The 20,006-nt window shown below is 45.4% G+C and overlaps 1 protein-coding gene across 8 annotated transcripts in view; it reads right to left on the reverse strand.

The window, feature by feature from the left end:
* The window catches only part of ANKRD6 (ankyrin repeat domain 6), a 140,899-nt gene that overhangs the window by 6,131 nt on the left and 114,762 nt on the right, over positions 1-20,006 (reverse strand). For 4 of the 8 annotated variants that reach the window (XM_032409281.1, XM_032409278.1, XM_032409279.1 and 1 more), the window contains 7 exons: positions 18,914-19,012; positions 16,852-16,950; positions 15,066-15,143; positions 11,188-11,292; positions 9,736-9,870; positions 9,252-9,437; positions 8,386-8,538 (listed from right to left, as the gene is read on the reverse strand). In XM_032409281.1, the coding sequence (XP_032265172.1) occupies positions 8,386-8,538; positions 9,252-9,437; positions 9,736-9,870; positions 11,188-11,292; positions 15,066-15,143; positions 16,852-16,950; positions 18,914-19,012 (855 nt within the window). The remainder of the gene's footprint in view (positions 1-8,385; positions 8,539-9,251; positions 9,438-9,735; positions 9,871-11,187; positions 11,293-15,065; positions 15,144-16,851; positions 16,951-18,913; positions 19,013-20,006) is intronic. The other 4 variants (XM_032409286.1, XM_032409284.1, XM_032409282.1 and 1 more) reach the window with 3 other exon arrangements.

Genomic DNA, 20,006 nt, shown 5'->3' on the forward strand with positions numbered 1-20,006 from the left:
GTGGCTGCCTGTGAGGCAGCAAAAGCAGCTGAATGCTCAGCGCTTTTACCCAGTGTCCTTAATGAGCCAACCCCTTAGTGTGTCGCTGAAAGTAGTCAAAGCAAGCGTGAAGAAGGGTGGGGAATTAAAGTGTGTGTGTCAGAGAACAGATGATTGTCCCCTTTCAGTCACGCCCTCCTAGGTCCCCCCAACATCGTGACATTTCCCATAGGGCCCTAACACCCAGGAAAGCCAAACTTCCACTGCTTTGACAAGGTCCAAACAGGGGAAAGGAACTTTGTTAGCAGGGGCCAGCCCACAAGGGCTCGCTGCTGAGCTCTCCCGTCAGGGACACACATGATGCTCAAAAAACTAAAAGAGCAGCAGGTCCCGGAGATGTGGTGAGCACCTTCTGTTTCGTTCCTTCAGCCCTCATGTTTCCCTGTGAGCCGCTCTCCTGTTTTCTAGGATTGGCCTACTCCCCTACCTCCTTATCCTCTGTCAAGAGCAACCGTGTTGACATAGCTTTGTTCGAGGGCATGGCTGACTGATTCACGCAGGAGTGCCTGACTCGTGCCACACCAGGGTCTTTACCTGTGGTTAGGAATTAGGACGAAGGTTCCACACCCCCAACTGTCACCCTCCTTGAAATGAAGTGAGGTCCTTGAGAAGATCCAGCATTTATCTAACACATTTCCTCTCTGGGCTTAGGCTAGCCGAAGTGGGTTTTATTTATAAGACAGTCTTAACTAATATATTATGGCATTAGGAAAAGATTTCTTGAAGGTGCTTTCCATGAAGTACAAATAGCAAATAAACCCAAAATGTTCTACCTCACCAACAAACAAGGAAATAAGAATTAAACAGTATTCTTAATTCGACAAAAACTTTAAAAATGGTAATATTAATGACAGCAAAAGTTTGAGACAGAGACTCAATTTATATCCTATCCTGCCTGTTGGATATAAATTCACACAACCTTTCTGTTAAGTAGATTACTAATATTTGTCAAGAGCCTTAAACATATTCTTAACTCTGGACCCAGTTATCCTAAATCTGAGCAAATAACTTGAAGAGCAAACGTTTACGCATGGGGCACCTGGGTGGCTCAGTCGTTAAGCGTCTGCCTTTGGCTCAGGTCATGATCCCAGGGTCCTGGGATTGAGTCCCACATCGGGCTCCCTGCTCAGCCGGAAGCCTGCTTCTCCCTCTCCCACTCCCCCGCTTGTGTTCCCTCTCTCGCTGTGTCTCTCTCTGTCAAATAAATAAATAAAATCTTAAAAAAAAAAAAGCAAAGCAAACATTTATGCACATAAATGTCCATCATAGCGTTATTTATAAGAGTGAAAAACTATAAGCAACTTTAAAGTCTAATAAAAAGGAATAGTTAAATAAACTGTTGTATTAATATGCTGGACTATTATGAAGCAAAGGACATGGGAAAGTGCTCAGGATATCAAATTAGGTGAAAAAAGCTGGAAGCAAAAATATATAACTTAAGGTGACCTAACTTAAGGTTTCATCTAGTATTCATCGAACTCTAGGTTTTCACAATCCTTGAGCATATGTTTCTGTGTAGTCAAGGCTTCTTTTTCTCATTTGTTAAAGTCCTAAGGGGTTGAAGAGACTGAACACACAGTAAATCTACAACTTGAGCCAATGCAGACCTAGTATTAAGTTAACCTAAGGTGTAACTTAGGGAGGTGGGTGGGGGTTTGGGTGAAATAGGTGATGGGGATTTAGGAATGAACTCCTTGGGATGACCACTGGGTGATGTGTGAAATTGTTGAACCACTCTATAGTACACCTGAAATATAACACTGTTCACTATACTGGAAGTAAAAATAAATAAATAAACCATGTACTAGACAAAAACAAATGATATGTTTAGCTCCATATACAGAAGAGTACCTTGTCTTAAATAGCACAACAAAACTCAGCATGTCGAAGACATTACTAAATTTAAACATAAGTTACAAAGATGACAAGGGCTCTTCGGGTCCAAGATGGGGAGGTAGTAAGACCCTTATCTCCTCCACAGACCCACCAAATCTACACCTATTTATAGAGCAATTCCTCCTAAAGCCCTGGGGGATGACTGAGCAGTTTCTGTACCACAGAAAATAAACCATATAGAGAACAGCAAGGGAGAGACATGGTAGCAAAGGGACCCCCCCAACACTGAACTATAGGGCAGATAGTACTGAGCAAACGTGGGAAGATTTGTCTGCCCTGGTGCACAGAAGAAAAGCCTGGATGTAGAAGGGCAACTAGAATACAAAGGAACCAGAACCCTGCCAGGTGTCGGGGGAGCCGTCGGAAAGCTCTCCAGTCAGAAGGGCCGGCAAGCCCCAGAGTCTATGTTCCTCCATCACCTTGATACCGCAGATGGGAGCAGGGCCTGGGCACTCCAGGCATCCTGCCACGTCAGTGAGCCCTGCCCTAAGCCACACCAGCCCGAGCCGTCCCACCAAGGCAGCCCCAGCACGGCACACACGTGGACACCCTGGTCAGTGCTCACGACAGCTCCAGCCATGTTGCTAAGGTGACACAGGCGCAAAGCACCTTGAACACTCCAGGCCCACGTCGCTCCAACTCCCAATGACTTGCCAGGGCACACTCAACACAGTGCCCTGAGACCTCCCCCCCAACTCCCCTGTGGCTCCAGATGACGTGCCAGGGTGCATCCCGTGAAGAGCACCCTGCAACACATCACCTTGCACCCACTTCAGCTTCCGCTGGTCTGCCAGGGCACCCTCCGCATAGAGAGCTCCAGGACATCCCTATACCCACACTTCAGCTTCAGCTGACCTGCCATGAGGCCTGTGGCACAGAGAGCCCCAGAACTGCCCCAATGTGCACCCACTTCAGTTCAGGCCATGCCGCTAAGCCCCAATGCAGAGAGCCTGGAGACCACCCCCCCCCCCACCAGGCCACACCGGCCACAGTTCTGCCAGCCAGCCAAAGTCACCAAGCATACACACTCTACAGAGTGGGTTACCATACATAAGACCCTTCCTTCAAGTTTAGGATAAGTAGCTGTTTTGCCTAATTCTGCCCAAGAAACAAAAGCAGAAAGTCAAGCAAACGAGGAGACAGAGGAATATACTTCAAACAAATGAACAAAACAAAAGAAGAACTAAATGACACGGAGGTAGCCAATCTGCCTGATAAGAGTTCAAAGTAATGGTCTTAAAGATGCTCACCAGCTGCACAGAAGAGGATGAATTCAGAACCTCAACAAAGAAACAGAAAATATAAAAAGAACCAATCAGGGAAGAACATAGTAACTAAAATGAAAAACACAATATAAGGAACCAACAGAATAGAGGATGAGGAAGAATGGATCTGGAATCTGGAAGATGAGGTAATGGAAAGCACCCAAACTGAACAAAAGAAGAAAAAATAATTTTAAAAAATAATGGTAGGTGAAAGGATCTCTTTGACAACCACAAACATTTGCATTATAGGCATCCCAGAAGGAAGAGAAAGAGAGAAGGGAACAGAAAACTTATGTGAAGAGATAGCTAAAAACTTCCCTGAGCTGGGGAAGGAAAACAGACACCAGGTTCAGGAAGCACAGAGAGTTCTAAACAAAATGAACCCAAAGGAGATCCACACCATGACACATAATTAAAATGTCAAAGAGTAAAGATAAAGAGAATTTCAAAAGCAGCAAAAGTAACTAGTAACATTCAAGGAAACCCCAATAAGGCTATCAGCTGATTTTTTAGAAACTTTCCAGGCCAGAGGAAGTGACGTGATATATTCAAAGTACTGGGAAAAAAAAACCTAAACCTACAACCAAGAATATTCTGCCCAGCAAGTTTATTATTCAGAATCGAATGAGAGATAAAGACTTTCCTAAACAAAAGCTGAAAGAATTCATCACCACTAAAACAGCCTTACAAGAAAAAAATTTTTTTTAAGATTCCATTTATTTATTTGAGAGAGAGAGAGAGAGCACAAGCCAGGGGAGGGGCAGAGGGAGAGGGAGAAGCAGACTCCCTGCTGAGCAGGGAGCCCAACACCGGGCTTAATCCCAGGACACCGGGATCTTGACCTGAGCTGAAGACAGATGCTTAACCGACTGAGCCACCCAGGTGCCCCAACTTTACAAGAAATTTTAAAGGGATCTTTTTAAATAGTAAAAAGTCCATAATTAGAAAATTATGAAAAAAAGAGTTCATGAGTAAAAGCAACATACAGTAAAGGTAGTAAAGCAATCACTTATAAAACTAGTATGAAGGTTAAGAGACAAAGAGGTGAAATTGTATCTTTAGTTAAGGAAACTCAAAAGAAAGATACAAAATGACAACATACAAAAAACATGGGGGGGGTCAGTAAAAATGAAGTTCTTTTTGAATGTATTCAAACTTAAGTGACAATTTTTTTTGAGAGAGAGCATGCATGTGCACATGAGTGGAGGATAGGGGCAGGGAGAGAGGGGGCAGAGGGAGAGCAAGAATCAAGCAGGCTCCATGCCTGGCGCAGAGCCCAATGTGGGGCTCAATCTCATGACCTGACATGATGATCTGAGCCAAAATCAAGAGAGTTGGTCACTTAACCGCCTGAGCCACCCAGGCTCCCCAAGTGACCATCAATTTAACATAGACTCTCTACAATTACGAGGTTATATATGAATCTCATGGTAAACACAAACCCCAAACCTAGGATACACACACACACAAAAGAAAGTGAAGCAGAACACTAAAGAAAGTCATCAATCATAAGAAAACAGAGCAAGAGAGGAACAGAGAATTACAAAACAACAAGAAAACAATAAAATGGCAATAGGTACATACCTATCAATAATTAAATGTAAATGGTCTAAATGATCCAATCAAGAGACAGAGGGTGATTGAATAGATAAAAAAATAAATAAATAAGGGGCGCCTGGGTGGCTCAGTCATTAAGCGTCTGCCTTCGGCTCAGGTCATGATCCCAGGGTCCTGGGATCGAGCCCCGCATCGGGCTCCCTACTTGGCGTGAAGCCGCTTCTCCCTCTCCCACTGCCCCTGCTTGTGTTCCCTCTCTCGCGATGTCTCTGTCAAATAAAATCAAATCTTAAAAAAAAAAAATAAGACCCATCTATTTGCTGCCTACAAGATACTCACTTCAGACTTAAAGGCACACACAGACTAAAAGTGAAGGGATAGAAGAGATTCCATGCAAACAGAAGGGAAGTGGGGTGGAGGTAGCCAAAGTAGCAATACTTACAAGAAACAGAGACTTCAAAACAAAGACTGAACAAGAGACAAAGAAGAACATTACATAATGTTAAAGGGATCAATCCAACAAGAGGATTATAACAATTGTAAATACATATGCACCTAACCTCAAAGAACCTAAATACATAAAGCAAATATTAGGAGACAAAGGGAGAAATTGATAGTAATACAATAATACTAGGAGACTTTAACATCCCACTTGCATCAGTGGATAGATCATTCAGACAGAAAATAAGGAAATTGCCTTTTTTTTTTTTTAAATTTAAAGATTCTATTTATTTACCTGAGAGAGAGAGAAAAAAACGCACAGCAGCAGGGGGAGCGGCAGGCAGAGGGAGAAACTGGCTCCCGGCTGAGCAGGTAGCCCAATGCGGGGCTCCATCCCAGGACCCTGGGATCATGACCTGAGCTGAAGGCAGACACTCAACCAACCGAGCCACCCAGGAAATGGTCTTTGAACAATACATTAGACCAGATGGACTTAACAGATATTTATAGAACCTTCTAACCAAAAACAGAATACACATTCAAGTGCACATGGAACATTCTTCAGAATAGATCATGTGTTAAAACAAGTCTCAATAAATGTAAGATGACTGAAATCATATCAAGCACCTTTTCTGACCATAAAAGTATGAACCTAGAAATGAAATACAAGAAAAATAACTGGAAAAAGCATAAACACATGGAGCATAAACAACATGCTACTAAACAACCAATGGGTCAACAAAGAAATCAAAGTAAAAACAAAAAATATATGGAGACAAATGAAAACAAAAACAATAGTACAGAATCTTTGGGACCAGCAAAAGGAGTTCTAAGAGGGAAATTCAGGTAATATGGGTCTACCTCAAGAAACAAACAAAATCTCAAAACAATCTAACCTTACACCTAAAGGAACTACAAGAAGAAAAAGCCCAAAGTTGGAAGAAAAGAAATATCAGAGAGAAAATAAATGAATCAGAGACTAAATAAAAATAGAAAAGATCAGTGAAACCAAGAGCTGGTTCTTTGAAAAGAAAATTGATAAACCTTTAGCCAGAATCATCAGGAAAAAAAAGAGGACCCAAATAAATAAAAGAAATGAAAGAGGGAACTAACAACTGGCACCACAGAAATGCAAAGAATTGTAAGAGACTTCTACAAAAAATTATATGTTAACAAACTGGAAGAAATGGATAAATTCCTAGAAACACAGTTTTCCAAAACTGAATCAGGAAGAAATAGAAAATATTAACAAACCAATTACTAATAATGAAATTGAATTGGTAATAAAAAAACTCCCAAAAAACAAAAGTCCAGGACCAGATGGATTCACAGGTGAATTCTACCAAACATATAAAGAAGATTTGGGGAGCCGGGGTGGCTCAGTCAGTTAAGTGTCTGCCTTCAGCTCAGGTCACGATCTCAGGGTCCTGGGATCAAGTCCCACATCAGGCTCCCTGCTCAGCAGAGAGCCTGCTTCTCCCTCTCCCTCTGCACCTCTCCCTGCTCATGTTCTATCTCTCTGTCTCAAATGAATAAATTAAAAAAACTTAAAAAAAAATAAATATGCAGACATCAATGGAACAGAATAGAAAACCCAGAAATGGACCCTCAACTCTATGGTCAACTAATCTTTGATAAAGCAGGAAAGAATATCCAGTGGGAAAAGGACAGTCTCTTCAACAAATGGTGTTGGGAAAATTGGACAGCCACATGCAGAAGAATGAAACTGGACCATTTCCTTACACCATACACAAAAAAAGACTCAAAATGGATGAAAGACCTAAATGTGAGACAGGAATCCATCAAAATCCTAGAAAACACAGGCAGCAACCTCTGTGGCCTTAGCCACAGCAGCTTCTTGCCAGACACATTGCCAAAGGGAAGGGAAACAAAGGCAAAAATGAACTATTGGGACTTCATCAAGATAAAAAGCTTCTGCACAGCAAAGGAAACAGTAGACAAAACCAAAAGACAACCAAGAGAATGGGAGAAGATATTTGCAAATGACATATCAGATAAAGGGTTAGTATCCAAAATCTATAAAGAACTTATCAAACTCAACACCCAAAGAATAATGCAATCACGAAATGTGCAGAAGACACGAACAGACATTTCTCCAAAGAAGACATCCAAATGGGCAACAGACACATGAAAAAATGCTCAACATCACTCGGCATCAGGGAAATACAAATCAAAACCACAATATGATACAACCTCACACCAGTCAGAATGGCTAAAATTAACAAGTCAGGAAATGACAAATGTTGGCAAGGATATAGAGAAAAGGGAACCCTCTCACACTGTTGGTGGGAATGCAAGTTGGTACAGCCACTTTGGAAAACAGGGTGGAGGTTCCTCAAAAAGTTGAAAATAGAGCTACCCTACGACCCAGCAATTGCACTACTAGGTCTTTACCCCAAAGATACAAACGTAGTAATCCGAAGGGGCACCTGCACCCCAATGTTTATAGCAGTAATGTCCACAATAGCCAAACTATGGAAAGAGCCCAGATGTCCATCGACAGATGAATGGATAAATAAGATGTGGTGCGCACATATATATATACATACACACACACACACACACACACACACAATGATTACTCAACCATCAGAAAAAGAAATCTTGCCATTTGCAACAACGTGGATGGAACTAGAGGGTATTACGCTAAGCAAAGTAAGTCCATCAGAGAAAGACAATTATCACATAATCTCACTTATATGTGGAATTTAAGAGACAAAATAGAGGATTGGGGGGAAGGTAGGGAAGAATAAAACAAGACGAAATCAGAGAGGGAGACAAACCATAAGAGACTTAATCATAGGAAAAAACTGAGGGTTATTGGCTTGGGGGGAGGGGGTGCGGGGATGGGATCACTGGGTAATGGGCATTGGGGAGGGCACGTGATGTAATGAGCACTGGTGTTATAGAAGACTGATGAATCACTGACCTCTTCCTCTGAAACCAATAATACATTATATGTTAATTACCTGAATTTAAATTAAAAAAAAAAAAAGATTTTTGGGGGGCTTGAAAGAAATCACAAAGGCAGGCCTCTTGCCTGATAGCCCACCTGACATGCTCAGGGCAGAGGCTGCAGAATAGAAGGATGTGCTGAGGGCTCTTTCTGATTTCATTTCCTGTCAGAACACCTGGACACGAGAAGAATTCCAGGCAACTCACTGACCTGGTGCTGGGTCTTGTTCTCCATATGTCCCAGCTTTGTGTTCATTTTATCCTGAACTGACCCCAGCTCTGCTTTGATCTCCTCCACAGCTGCCTCCAACTGGTTCTCCAGCTTGTTGATTAGGGGTTCACATCGACAACCATTTATCGGTGCCTGACAGGGGAAAAATAAAGCAATCAATCCACTCATCCGTTCCTTCCCCAAATTGGTTTTGAGTACCCATCCAGTGCCGGTCAGTATGCCAGGGGGATAGAGACGATGGAGGAGGCGCAGTCATGCCTGGCCTAACTTTGGGATGTCCAGTGGGCCAAGCTTTGGGACCAAGAGGCACTGAGAAGTTCAGAGAGTCCCAATCCTTGTTTCTTTTATCCACTCTGGGGCCTCAAGATGATGCAGACACCTAAGGATGGTGCAGAAAGCTCTGTAACTAGCCCTGCGTGCCTGGGCCTAAGCAACGGGGTGCCATCTGCAGTTCAGGTCAGGAGGGCCGCCTGGTTTATCTTCCAAGCTCATGCCTTAAGTCAACACTGAAAGTGGATCTTCATTCCCAGGAATAGTAAGAAAGGCACAGCCTTGCTTAAGGCCTGTGCTCCTAGGCCCAGACAGGGCTCACCGGGTACCTGCGTCACTCTCCCTGTGCTCCTAGGCCCAGACAGGGCTCACCGGGTACCTGCGTCACTCTCCCGTCCTCCTAGGCCCAGACAGGGCTCACCGGGTACCTGCGTCACTCTCCCGTCCTCCTAGGCCCAGACAGGGCTCAGCGGGTACCTGCATCACTCTCCCGTCCTCCTAGGCCCAGACAGGGCTCACCGGGTACCTGCGTCACTCTCCCGTCCTCCTAGGCCCAGACAGGGCTCACCGGGTACCTGCATCACTCTCCCGTCCTTGCCCCGGTACAGCGTGTACAGCTGGTAGGCTCTGAACTCATGGGGAGGGGGCGGGGGGGAGCATCGGTGCCTGGGCCTCTTTTTAGGATGATTATGTGCATGCACGTCCTTCTGGCGTCCAGGCTGTTGGTCTGCTGGTGGGGTGGGGTCAGAAAACGCTGACACCTGTGGGAGAGGAAGGGACACCGTGACATCCGCAGGACTGACACCCAGCCCACCGCTCCCATCTTACTCCCGTCCTGCTCGGTCTCATGGCCTTCCCCTCTAAACAGCCCACGTCAAAAGAAATCTATCAGCACGCTAACCGTGTGTTTGAAGTTAGCCAGATTTAAGTTCTGTGCTCTGGCTCCCAACCAGCAAGCCAAGCGAAGTGGCGTTCTAGCTTTGGGTATGACGCTGTCCCAGAGCCCTCTGCCAGCCTGTCTCCCAGCCCTCCCCTGGCTGCTTTCACAGGCCTCCTGACCTTGGGCCTTGACTTTCTCTGCCTGTTGTCCTTTGCTCTGGGCTCTGGAGAGGCGGACAGGAAATCTTCTCTGGCCTCTTCTTTTCTGGGTACAGCCTGTTCACTGCTGGGGGTGTCTCCTGCTGAGACACTTCCCTACAGAGGAAAGAAAAAAAGCCCAGAAACCAGTTCTAATTGCCCCCCTCTGCCTTTTTCTGTAATGGTGTAAAATGCTGTTTGCAAGACTGCATCCACGAAAGGACCCGTGGGACTCTGAGCCAACAACAAACAGGGAACACTGCCTGGTGGTTGACACTGCACATCTTCCGTTTTCCCAGTTGCTTGAATATTTGGCTTTGACTCTATTAGGTGCCAAACTAAATATAGTCTTGGGTCTAATTCTATATTCTAGAGCTTCGGGAACCTACCACAAACACTTCAGCGTTAGAGATTTTTGATTTTTTTTTTTTTTTTTTTTTGCATTTCAACAACCGCAACCACAACAAAAATACCATTCATTCTTTGAACTTGGACCTCACAATTCCTAATGGAGTATGGGAAATCTCTGAAATGAAAAACATCACATTTCCACTCCTTATAAGAGCTTTTACAAATTAATATATACAATACACCCACAGGAACTTAATCAGAGTTACAATGCCTTAACCCTGGAAACGGATAAGATTTTGAAATAGAATAATGAGTACATGGTATAAAATTTTATGGGCCAAAAGTTGTCTTTATATCCTAGCCTTTTTCGTCCTGGGAGAGCTGAAAGGCAGAGTTCGTTCCAAGGCTACGGTGTCTAGTCGTGCAGGCTCTCCCCATACAAGGGCACCTAGCAGAGGGAGCTGAAATCCAGCTCGGGCTCGCTTTACCATATGTGCCCGAGCAGGGCTGGGCTGCCCAGGGGGCATCTTCTTCTCAGTTCTCACAGAGGAATCACATGGGCTAACACAGCCTCAGTCCATTCCCTAAGCAGAAAGGGAGGAAGCAACCTAGGCCAGTGGTGGTCAAACTTTAGTCCACATCAGGATCACCCGCGGGGCTCGTTCAAACACAGCTTGCTGGGCCCCCTCCCGGAGTTTCTGATCCAGTAGGTCTGGGGTGAAGCCCCAGACTCTGCATATTTAACAAGGTCCCAGGTGACACAGTGGATGCCACACTTTGCAAACCACTGCCCCATACAATTAAGGGCACAGGGTCTGAGGCAGAGCTGTCCACATGGTGGCGACAAGGCCATAGATAGAGGGGGCTGGGAAAGACGGGCGAACAGGCACACGATCTGAACCCTTGGAGGAGTGGAGGACAGGGAGCTGAAGAGAAAGCACGGACGACAGTTTGAAGAAGCAGTGGGAAGGAGAGACAGAGGAGGGCACGGCCACTGCCACACGAGCCCAGAAGCAGCGGCACGAGTTCCCCACCCTCTGGAAGGGGGTGAAGTTGGGGAGGCGCGGGAGGGCTACCCCCCACCTTGCTTTGTGCCACCTCATCTCTTGGCACAGACTGAGCTCTCCTCTCTTCCTTGAGCCTCTCTCTCTTTTTCCTCAGGCTTCGCCCACGACTGAAGCGCAAGACCTGAAGGAGGCAAGAGGCATTGTTACAAACCACCGGCGTGCGCAGCATCAATGTGATGGACTCGGCCTTGGACCTGGTGCTCTGATCTAATGGAGCTTCCAGCCTAGTGGGAGAGACCAAGCGTTCACGTCAACAAGCACTTCCAGACTGTCTGCTAGGCTTCCTAGGTCCTGCGCCGGGCTCTCTAGGGAGCCAGAGAGGAGAAGCACATTATCCCTGATCTCCAGTAGCTTACGGTCTAGGACGAGAACAGGCATTTATGTGCCGGGCCACGGCCACCGTATAGGTGTGTGTAGGCTGTGTATGGCTGAGCTCCAGGGAACACCACTCACAGAGACTAGGACAGGAATGGCATCCCCTGGAGTGGTCAAACGTGGCAGCCCCGGGCCAGGCACAGGCTCACCATCTTGGTACACGAGATCTGAACTAGCCCATCAGATTTTCTCTTGACCAAACCGTATTCAAGGGTATTTGCAGTTTGATTCAAACATTGAAGTGTGTCTGTGAACCATGGTCCCAACCATGGGACAGGAATCTCCTCCCCAGAAGGAAGCATTTGGTCTGCCCCTTCGAGTGCAGGAAGGTAGAACGGACACACGCATGTAGACACGGGGTCCGACAGCCTGATTTTGGAACCCAGCAGCAGCTAGCTGTAGAATCTTTGGGCAGGTTATTTGCCCTTTCTGTATTCTCCAGTGTAAATATGGGGAGTTAATGGAATTAACGATGACAAAGAGGCGGCTGGTACACCCTGGACCATCAATCACCATTAGGTGCCTTCCTCCTGCCTCGCTCCCTAGAGTACCTTGACTGGCAGAGGAAGTTTAACGAGGGTACAAATCTCTGAGCTGTCAGAAACCTTCAATCTCTGGCCCAGCTCCACACCCTTCCCCCAGGCCCCTTCCTTCCCATTTCCAGGGGCACCCCCTTTAACCAAGGAGGTCCAGCAAGTAAAAACACCTTTTTCAAGGTATCACAATTTCTCTTCAATAAAACATCTTGTCTTCATAGGTAGATAGTTCACCATAGTTTTCAGCTCAATGTTCAACTTTGTGTTCATTAAATTCAAGTGACACTATTATGGGACAAAACCTCTATGGGCAGCAGGTACCACCTAAATGGAGAATTCCTGACAATATCTGCCTATGGCTGAACCAGATTTTTAAACTGTATTCTCATCCCCTAAGGCAACAGCTCTGAAAGTGTCCTGGAACCAAGGCTAAAATTACCTTCATAATATTACCACAATGTCGGCCTTTTTCTCTCTCACACTGAGTATACAGCGGTGTTTACCAGAAGCTGCACACGATACTTCAACGGATCACATGCATCTTCCTTTTAGGAAAACAGTATGGAGATTTGCAGAAATGAAAAATAATGCTACTTACTCTTCTCACACAACTTGTTTTGATAAAGTTACTTTTCACAAAAACAAGTTCATTTTGTGGTAACATAAATAGAGTTAAAAATGTTTATTCATTTAAAAACATTTCTCAAGTTGAATTTCAAATATGGTAACTATTAACAGATACAAACACAGCTCTTTATGGGCCTCTAGAACATTAAGTGTCCCTAGACCAAAAGGTCTGAAAGCCACTGTCCTAAGCCCTTTCGTAAGCTAAATTCAGACTCACTAGGAAGTCAAGTCTGATGAGGAGTGACTAGTGCCCTTTGCTCATTCAGCTTATGGACTCCTGGAACAGAATACAGCCCCAACATCAACCCCAAATTCACTTTCAGAAGCATTTGTGAACTGTATCAATCTAAAATGGGAAGGGATACTCAGAGGTCACCCAAATCATCAGAATAATTCCCTCCATAGACCATGTTATTAGCCAATGAAAATAACTTTGCATGGGTTACAGCCTTTCTCAGCGAACCATGTCATCTACTAAATGGAAGGTCATCAATCTTTTCCAGTTCACGGAAATCAGGGTATATGGATCTTTAGAAAGTAACCTCTTAGTACTGCTGTGAGCCAGTGAAATCCATGGTCAGCTAACATCCCAAGGCAAGGAATTTCCTGTTTCACACACAGGAAGGCTAGTTCTAGAACCTCAGAACAGAAGAACGGCATGTATACAATTTTATGCACATTCCAAAGTTCCTTCTTCATGTTGAGAATAGAGTTTAGCATATATAATTACATAAAATATTCCATAAAATGTCATTTTATTTGCCATTCAAATGGGTGTGGAAAAACTGAAGTCTTTTTTTTTTTTTTTAATGGAAACACTAAAGGAGAATCACACAGGAAAATGGTCCACGGTAAAGCTTTTTCTCTATGAACTCAGACCCTTGAGTTCTGGAAGACAAAGGGCAGGTGGGTTAAAGGCCTATAATTCTGTGTGCCTTGGGGATACTCCACCCCACAAAATTCGATGATCTTCATACAGCCAAGGACAGAGCTGGCTCTCCAAACTGCCAAACACTGAAATGCCATAGAACAGAGATGGATTCTGACCTTTATTATAGCATCCCATACTTTTTGATCTGTAAAAGACCAGCATTTTTCTATCAGGATTCATGGATGTGATTCCGTTGATGATTTGTTTGCAAATAGTCGAAAAGAGGTGGAAACTTTTTCCAAAGGACCACGTGACTTGTGTCTGTCAGGGATTCCACGGACTTCCAGACACCACTGAGAAGGACCAACTCCACGGGCAACAGGGTGATCAGTTTTCAGAAGGCAAAAATCTTCACCACTTCCAGAATCTGCTAGTTATATCAGGTAGGTTTTGAAAACAAATGAAATAAAGGCCATGCAGACCCCTGGGCTGATGGGGCTCAGGCGCAGCAGGCTGGTATCTGGAATCTTCCTCTGGCTCTCTGAGACTTTACCTTCTCACAGTTATCAGGCATAATAAGTTCGAAAACTAATCTGTTTTTGCTGTAATGTAACAGAGTACCTCCAATCGGGAAGCAAACCATTTCCTTAATATTGGACATTTAGGTTAACAAAATATTGGACAGCAACAAAAAAGCAAACTGGCTTTCATTATGATGAATTATGTGAACTGCAGAACATTTTCCTACTATAGTTAGGATAAAGGGCAGGATACAAAAGGGTATGTATATTGTAGGCACAATTATGAAAATTATGTGTCTGAAAGGTAATATGAATAAAAAGTTATTTCAGGGTGCTGAAATGATGAATAGCTTATACATTATTAAATGTTAGGTAATTTCAATCTCAACTCAAATGATATCAATTTTTTAAGTTAAATGATGCTCCAAATACCACTATATTCAATAAAAAAGGAAAGAACACTATTATACTTGACTGCCTCTAATGGACATTTTACTGCCTTGTTTGCCTAGACTGGATCCCTTCCTCCCACCTTTCTCCAGGAAATGCCCCTTCCAACCACATAGTCAATGGATACAGCTATCTTCCTAAAGTGCCTGTCCTACTTGTTCAGGGCATTTGCCCCAAGCTCGCCAATCATGATCTTCTTCTGTATCATTTAAACCAGAACTTCTTCGCTGAGTACTTGGGGAGTTATAATCCACAAAGCTGGTAATGACCATGATCCAGCCACAGAGAAGAAAGGATGCCCATGTATGAAAACGAGCCCACTGAACCTTATGTCTCCAGTTCTGGTTATCTTGGAGGCCCATGTGGATTCCTGCATTTTCCACTGCCTGGTTGCAAACCCATCGATTTCTGATTTAAGTTATTTTGAATTGGCTTTAATAGATGGCCACTGGAGATTCCCAACAACTTTGCAGCCCCACATAATCAATATAATGGAAAATACAATAAATCCTACCTGGGGAGCTTTAGTGAGGAGAAGAGCAACTTCCGGATTATTGTGGTAGCGGGCAGTCTCCAATGGAGTCTGGCCTGCCTAGGGAAAGGCACAGGGGAGGACAAGTGAGTAAAAGACACCAACCCTGCACACATCTAGCCCAACTGGGACAGCAACTCTGCACTCAGTCACACCAGCATGTAAGCAAGCTCAACAAGATATAATCACACATAAGACCTGGCCTTGGGGCGCCTGGGTGGCTCAGTTGGTTAAGTGACTGCCTTCGGCTCAGGTCATGATCCTGGAGTCCCGGGATCGAGTCCCACATCAGGCTCCCTGCTCAGCAGGGAGTCTGCTTCTCCCTCTGACCCTCCTCCCTCTCATGCTCTCTGTCTCTCGTTCTCTCTCTCTCAAATAAATAAATAAAATCTTTAAAAAAAAAAAAAAAAAAGACCTGGCCTTGCTCTTGAGCCTCGCCCCATTTAGTGCAGGAGCCAAGTCACACCTGAGAGCACAATGATTAACAACATACAGCAAGAGAGGGTCAGTCCTGACCCTCTAGGAAGCAAAGCTCTGGGATACCTGCCCACCAAGGAATGCTTCCTAGAAAAGAGAGGAGGGAATGTAAAAGACAAGGTCACGGTGGAAGATTTCAGTTGAAGAAACACAAAGGATCATAAAATCCAGCCAAGCAATGAATTTTCCCTGAAGGACACTTGGAAGATCAGGCCCCAGCCAGTCTCAGGACCTGGACTGTAAAGAACAATTAGGAAGCGGGGCGCCTGGGTGGCTCAATCGTTAAGCGTCTGCCTTCGGCTCAGGTTGTGAACTCAGGGTCCTGGGATCGAGCGCCGCATCGGGCTCCCTGCTCCGCGGGAAGCCTGCTTCTCCCTCTCCCACTCCCCCTGCTTGTGTTCCCTCTCTCGCTCTCTCTCTGTCAAAAAATAAATAAAATCTAAAAAAAAAAAAGAACAATTAGGAAGCTTTGGCCATATCGGAGCCTTTAGGGAGATAAAGGCAAAAAGTAGGAGTTGCTAACAGCGGGATTCAAAAGAAGGGAAAGGCCATCATGGGACAGGTACGATGATGCACCACACAATATAGGTAGGAGAGCTGTGAGGAAGAAGAGGTGGAGGAGGAAGCTGGGGACTAGATACAGGAGCCTTTTGCCAGCTCCAACACTCCCCAACTCTCTACACAACTGTTCTGTCCCCAGCCCCTGAGTCTGGGCTACTTCAGGAGGGCAGAGACCACAGGTCAGCCTCAAGGAAGAAAGAGTGCCTGAGCTGGTGCCTGCCCTAGAACCTAGGAGAGAGAGAGGGAATAGGGTGGGGTGGGATATTGAGAGAGAGAGAGAAGGAAAGAATAAGGTGATTTTGGAGAGAGAAGAGAGTTTTGAGGATGATTAATCTGACAGTCATGTGGCCACTTTTCTGAGTAGCCTATTCGTTTACAGGGCAGGAACTCATTTTCCGTAACATCCACTTGTTAGTTTACTTAGACACCCACGACCTTCCCTTTACTGGCAGGATGTGCTCACTTCATCTAAGAGTCTAAGGATAAAGCCTTAGGGTTCATCAACTCATGGGGCTGCTAGGAGCAAGGGTTCCTTCAAGTCCACCTCTGGGGTCCTCAGCTTTAACAGCACCCCAGCTCTTACAGAGTAAGGCTGCGGGGGCTTTGTGCCCTTTGCAGAATAAGACTGGGTGAGGCTATGTGCCCTGCAGGAGGTGAGGTAGTAACAACACACTCCATTCTGGGAAGGGGTGGGAATGATTTTTAGAAACATTGTTGCAACTTAACTTACATTATTAACAATGGTCCCATCTGCTCCAGCTTCCAGTAAGATTTTAACCACCTTCTTGTGATTTAGGGCGGCAGCAACATGAAGCGCTGTGTCTCCAGCCTGAAATTAATCAGAAGAGAGGCTGCTAAACTCCATCTGATTATGGCATACAGCCCTCCGGATTTTCATCCCATGGCCTGGTGGTGGCTATTCAAATTAGGATTTGCCTTAGACTGATAGGGGGCCCTTTGCTCAAGTGTTACGTGGTTCTCTTTAAAGAGATCTCTTTAAAATGACCTACGTACAAAGATCACACTCCTTTCTGACTAAGGATACTAGAAATCACAGGATTAAGTACAGGGGGCAAAGTAAGGTTGGGCTGGGGTTGTTGAGAATGGGGAGACCTGAAGCCTTACACCGAATTAGATAATGGGCACACAGCCATCACAGAGCTCTGTACCACGACCCTCTGCCCAGGCAGACGACCCCTTGGTTTCTGAGTACTAGAATGAGCAGAAGCTGCAAGAAAATGGCTACTTCTGCAAGCACCAGGGGGGATCCTAGCCCTGCAGCACCCATGGGAATGTAAGGGGCCCACTAGGAATCACTTTGCAGGCTCAGGGTATTCTTCGTTTGGGTGGAATCACTGAAAAAAAAAAAAATCAGTGTTCACTTAAGACCAGCTGTTTTCAACCTCTTACCGAATAGCCTATAATAAAGCTCTTATTTTCTTTCTACAAAAAATGTTCAATCAACTATGAAAGGAGGCTATGGACAACTGCAGCTTGGTGGGCCAATTCCCAATGTGAACATTTGTATTTCCCAAGGCAGAAGGATATAAATAAATCAGGCAAATACAGATGTGAAATAATCCATTCTCTCCCATTGGGTGATCAGGTAAAGCTCCGGATGACGTGTTTTCCTGGGCAGCATGAAAATCAAGCTGTCCCATGGCCCTCCTCCCCCAAGGGTAGCCAGGGAAGTTTTAGTTCACTGCTGAGTCACTTAGCTGCGTGTGTTGGGGACGCTCTGCAGCAGGAGTTTCCAACCTTGGCTGCAAATTGGGATCAGCTGGGGAGCTTTAGGAACTATTAACACCCGGGTCCCTCCCCCAGGCACTGATTTAATTGTTCTGAAGTGTAGGTTGGGCATGGGGATTTCTCAAAACTCTCAGGTGACTGAAAAACATCCTGCCAAAGTTGAGAAACATAGGTTCGTGGGGGCTGGGTAAAGGTAATCTGATGAGCGAGAATCCGCTGGAAGCCTGGAGAAGGACAGGATCAGGTATTCAGCTAGGCCAGTGGTTCTCAATCCTGTCTGCACACTTAGGTCAAGAGCTTTCTAAAAATCCCATTACCTGGATTCTGGTCATTTAAACTGGGGTAGAATTCAGCAATGGTATTTATAATTTCCCTGCTGATTCTTAATATGCAGCGGGAGTCAGAAACCACTGTTATGGGGCACCGTCAATCTGAATAATGATCTGTTTTTAAAATTTCAGATATATGCACCCAACTCAGAAAAGCCAAACAATGTATCACTTAGGTATCAATAAATACCAAGACATTTAAAAAATTTAAACTACTGAAAATCATGCACATTTCTATGGAACACTGTAATAATCACAGCTTTATTGCAAACCCCCAGTATATGGCACAGATGCAGATCACATACCCAGTTTTACAGAGACCAGAGACTCCATCAGCTCAAAGTGGCAGTGCAAGGAACAGAACTCACGGAGTCAGGAGACACATAATTCCCTTGCCCATTTATTAAGCCACGTTCCTCTTTGTGGGTTTCCTTTGTGAAAGCATTACAACAAGCAAAACCTGCCCCAAGATCTTCAGAAAATGTTCAATATGCAAATGTGGAGCTATGCACTGGAATGAGAAGAGCAGGCTCTGTCCAGGAGGCCAGATAAACCAGGACCACAGGAACTCAGTGGAACACTCATGCAAAGGCCAGCACTGGCCTTGTCCCAGACTGGAGGCCCCCAGCAGTCTCTGTCCCCATTTGTGCTAACACACCTGCCAGCCTTGTGGGAATGGGGCCCGGTAGCCATGGGGAGGACACATGCACTGACCTGGTTCTTTTCATGGACAGAACAGAAAGCACTGAGGAGGAGCTTAATGATGGACAAGTGATTATAGCGTGCGGCAACGTGCAAACAGGTATCGCCTGCCTGCGGACAGAAATCAAACTCTGAGCACAATCTGAGCAGTTACATAAATAAATAAATAATAAATAAATAAATAAAGATTAAAAAACTGGCAGACTAGTGTTATGTTCTTTAGAGGTTATCAGCCCGAACTGGAAGCATCCCCTTTCCCGTGGACGCCCGACTGCAAGCCCCACAGCTCTGTGCTGTTCTCTGTGGCTCCACCGGCTTTCTCCGAGCGGACTCCCCGCTTTCAGGTTTCAGACGCTGGGCGCCCGCTCCCCACGAGGCCTTCACCGGAGCTAAGGCGGGCTCTGCTTACCCAGCACTTGCTAGGAACCCACTCACCACAGCCTCTCCTACAGCCCAAAGGCTCTGGAGTATACCGAATTAAGACCAACAGCACTGCTTTGGAAACGAGCCCTTTTCCATCATGGATTTGTCACGGCTCAAAGGTCAGTGCGGCAGGGACAGCCGTCAGATTTTAAGATCACGTGTGTTCTAAAAAAATTCAAGCTGCATCTCATTTTAGTAGGACCCCAATATTTCAGGCGGGGCGGGGCAGAACAGTCTGGGGAGCTGATGAGGAGACAATCACTGGCGTAAGACAGAGCATTCAGGAAAAAACTCAGGATCAAGATCTTCCTTAGTGGGCACGGGCTAACCCACTCCCAGAGAGAATAAAACTGGAGACAAAGTCAGGACACTCTGCAGTGTTGATGTTTTCATTCAAACTTTGTCTAGAGATGGCCGCCACCCAGCATGACCTTCTCCCCTGGATTAAGAAGGAGCCAAGCTCAAAGCCCAAGTTCAGGGCATTCTGAGACTCACTTTAGAGGAGTCTGCCCTCAGTGAGGGAGACCTCAGTGAAGGCTATTTTTCGAGAGGAGCCCCAGCCAGAGTCTCTAGTCGAGGGATGAGGCACGGGACTTACAAAGGAAACACCGCTGCTTGTGGAGGGAGGGGGCATGCCCACGTGACCTCCAAAGTCAGGCATCCTCTAAGAACTACTGACCCA

The sequence above is a fragment of the Phoca vitulina genome, unplaced genomic scaffold, assembly GCF_004348235.1.
Source record: "Phoca vitulina isolate PV1807 unplaced genomic scaffold, GSC_HSeal_1.0 scaffold11, whole genome shotgun sequence".
Classification (NCBI taxonomy): domain Eukaryota; kingdom Metazoa; phylum Chordata; class Mammalia; order Carnivora; family Phocidae; genus Phoca; species Phoca vitulina.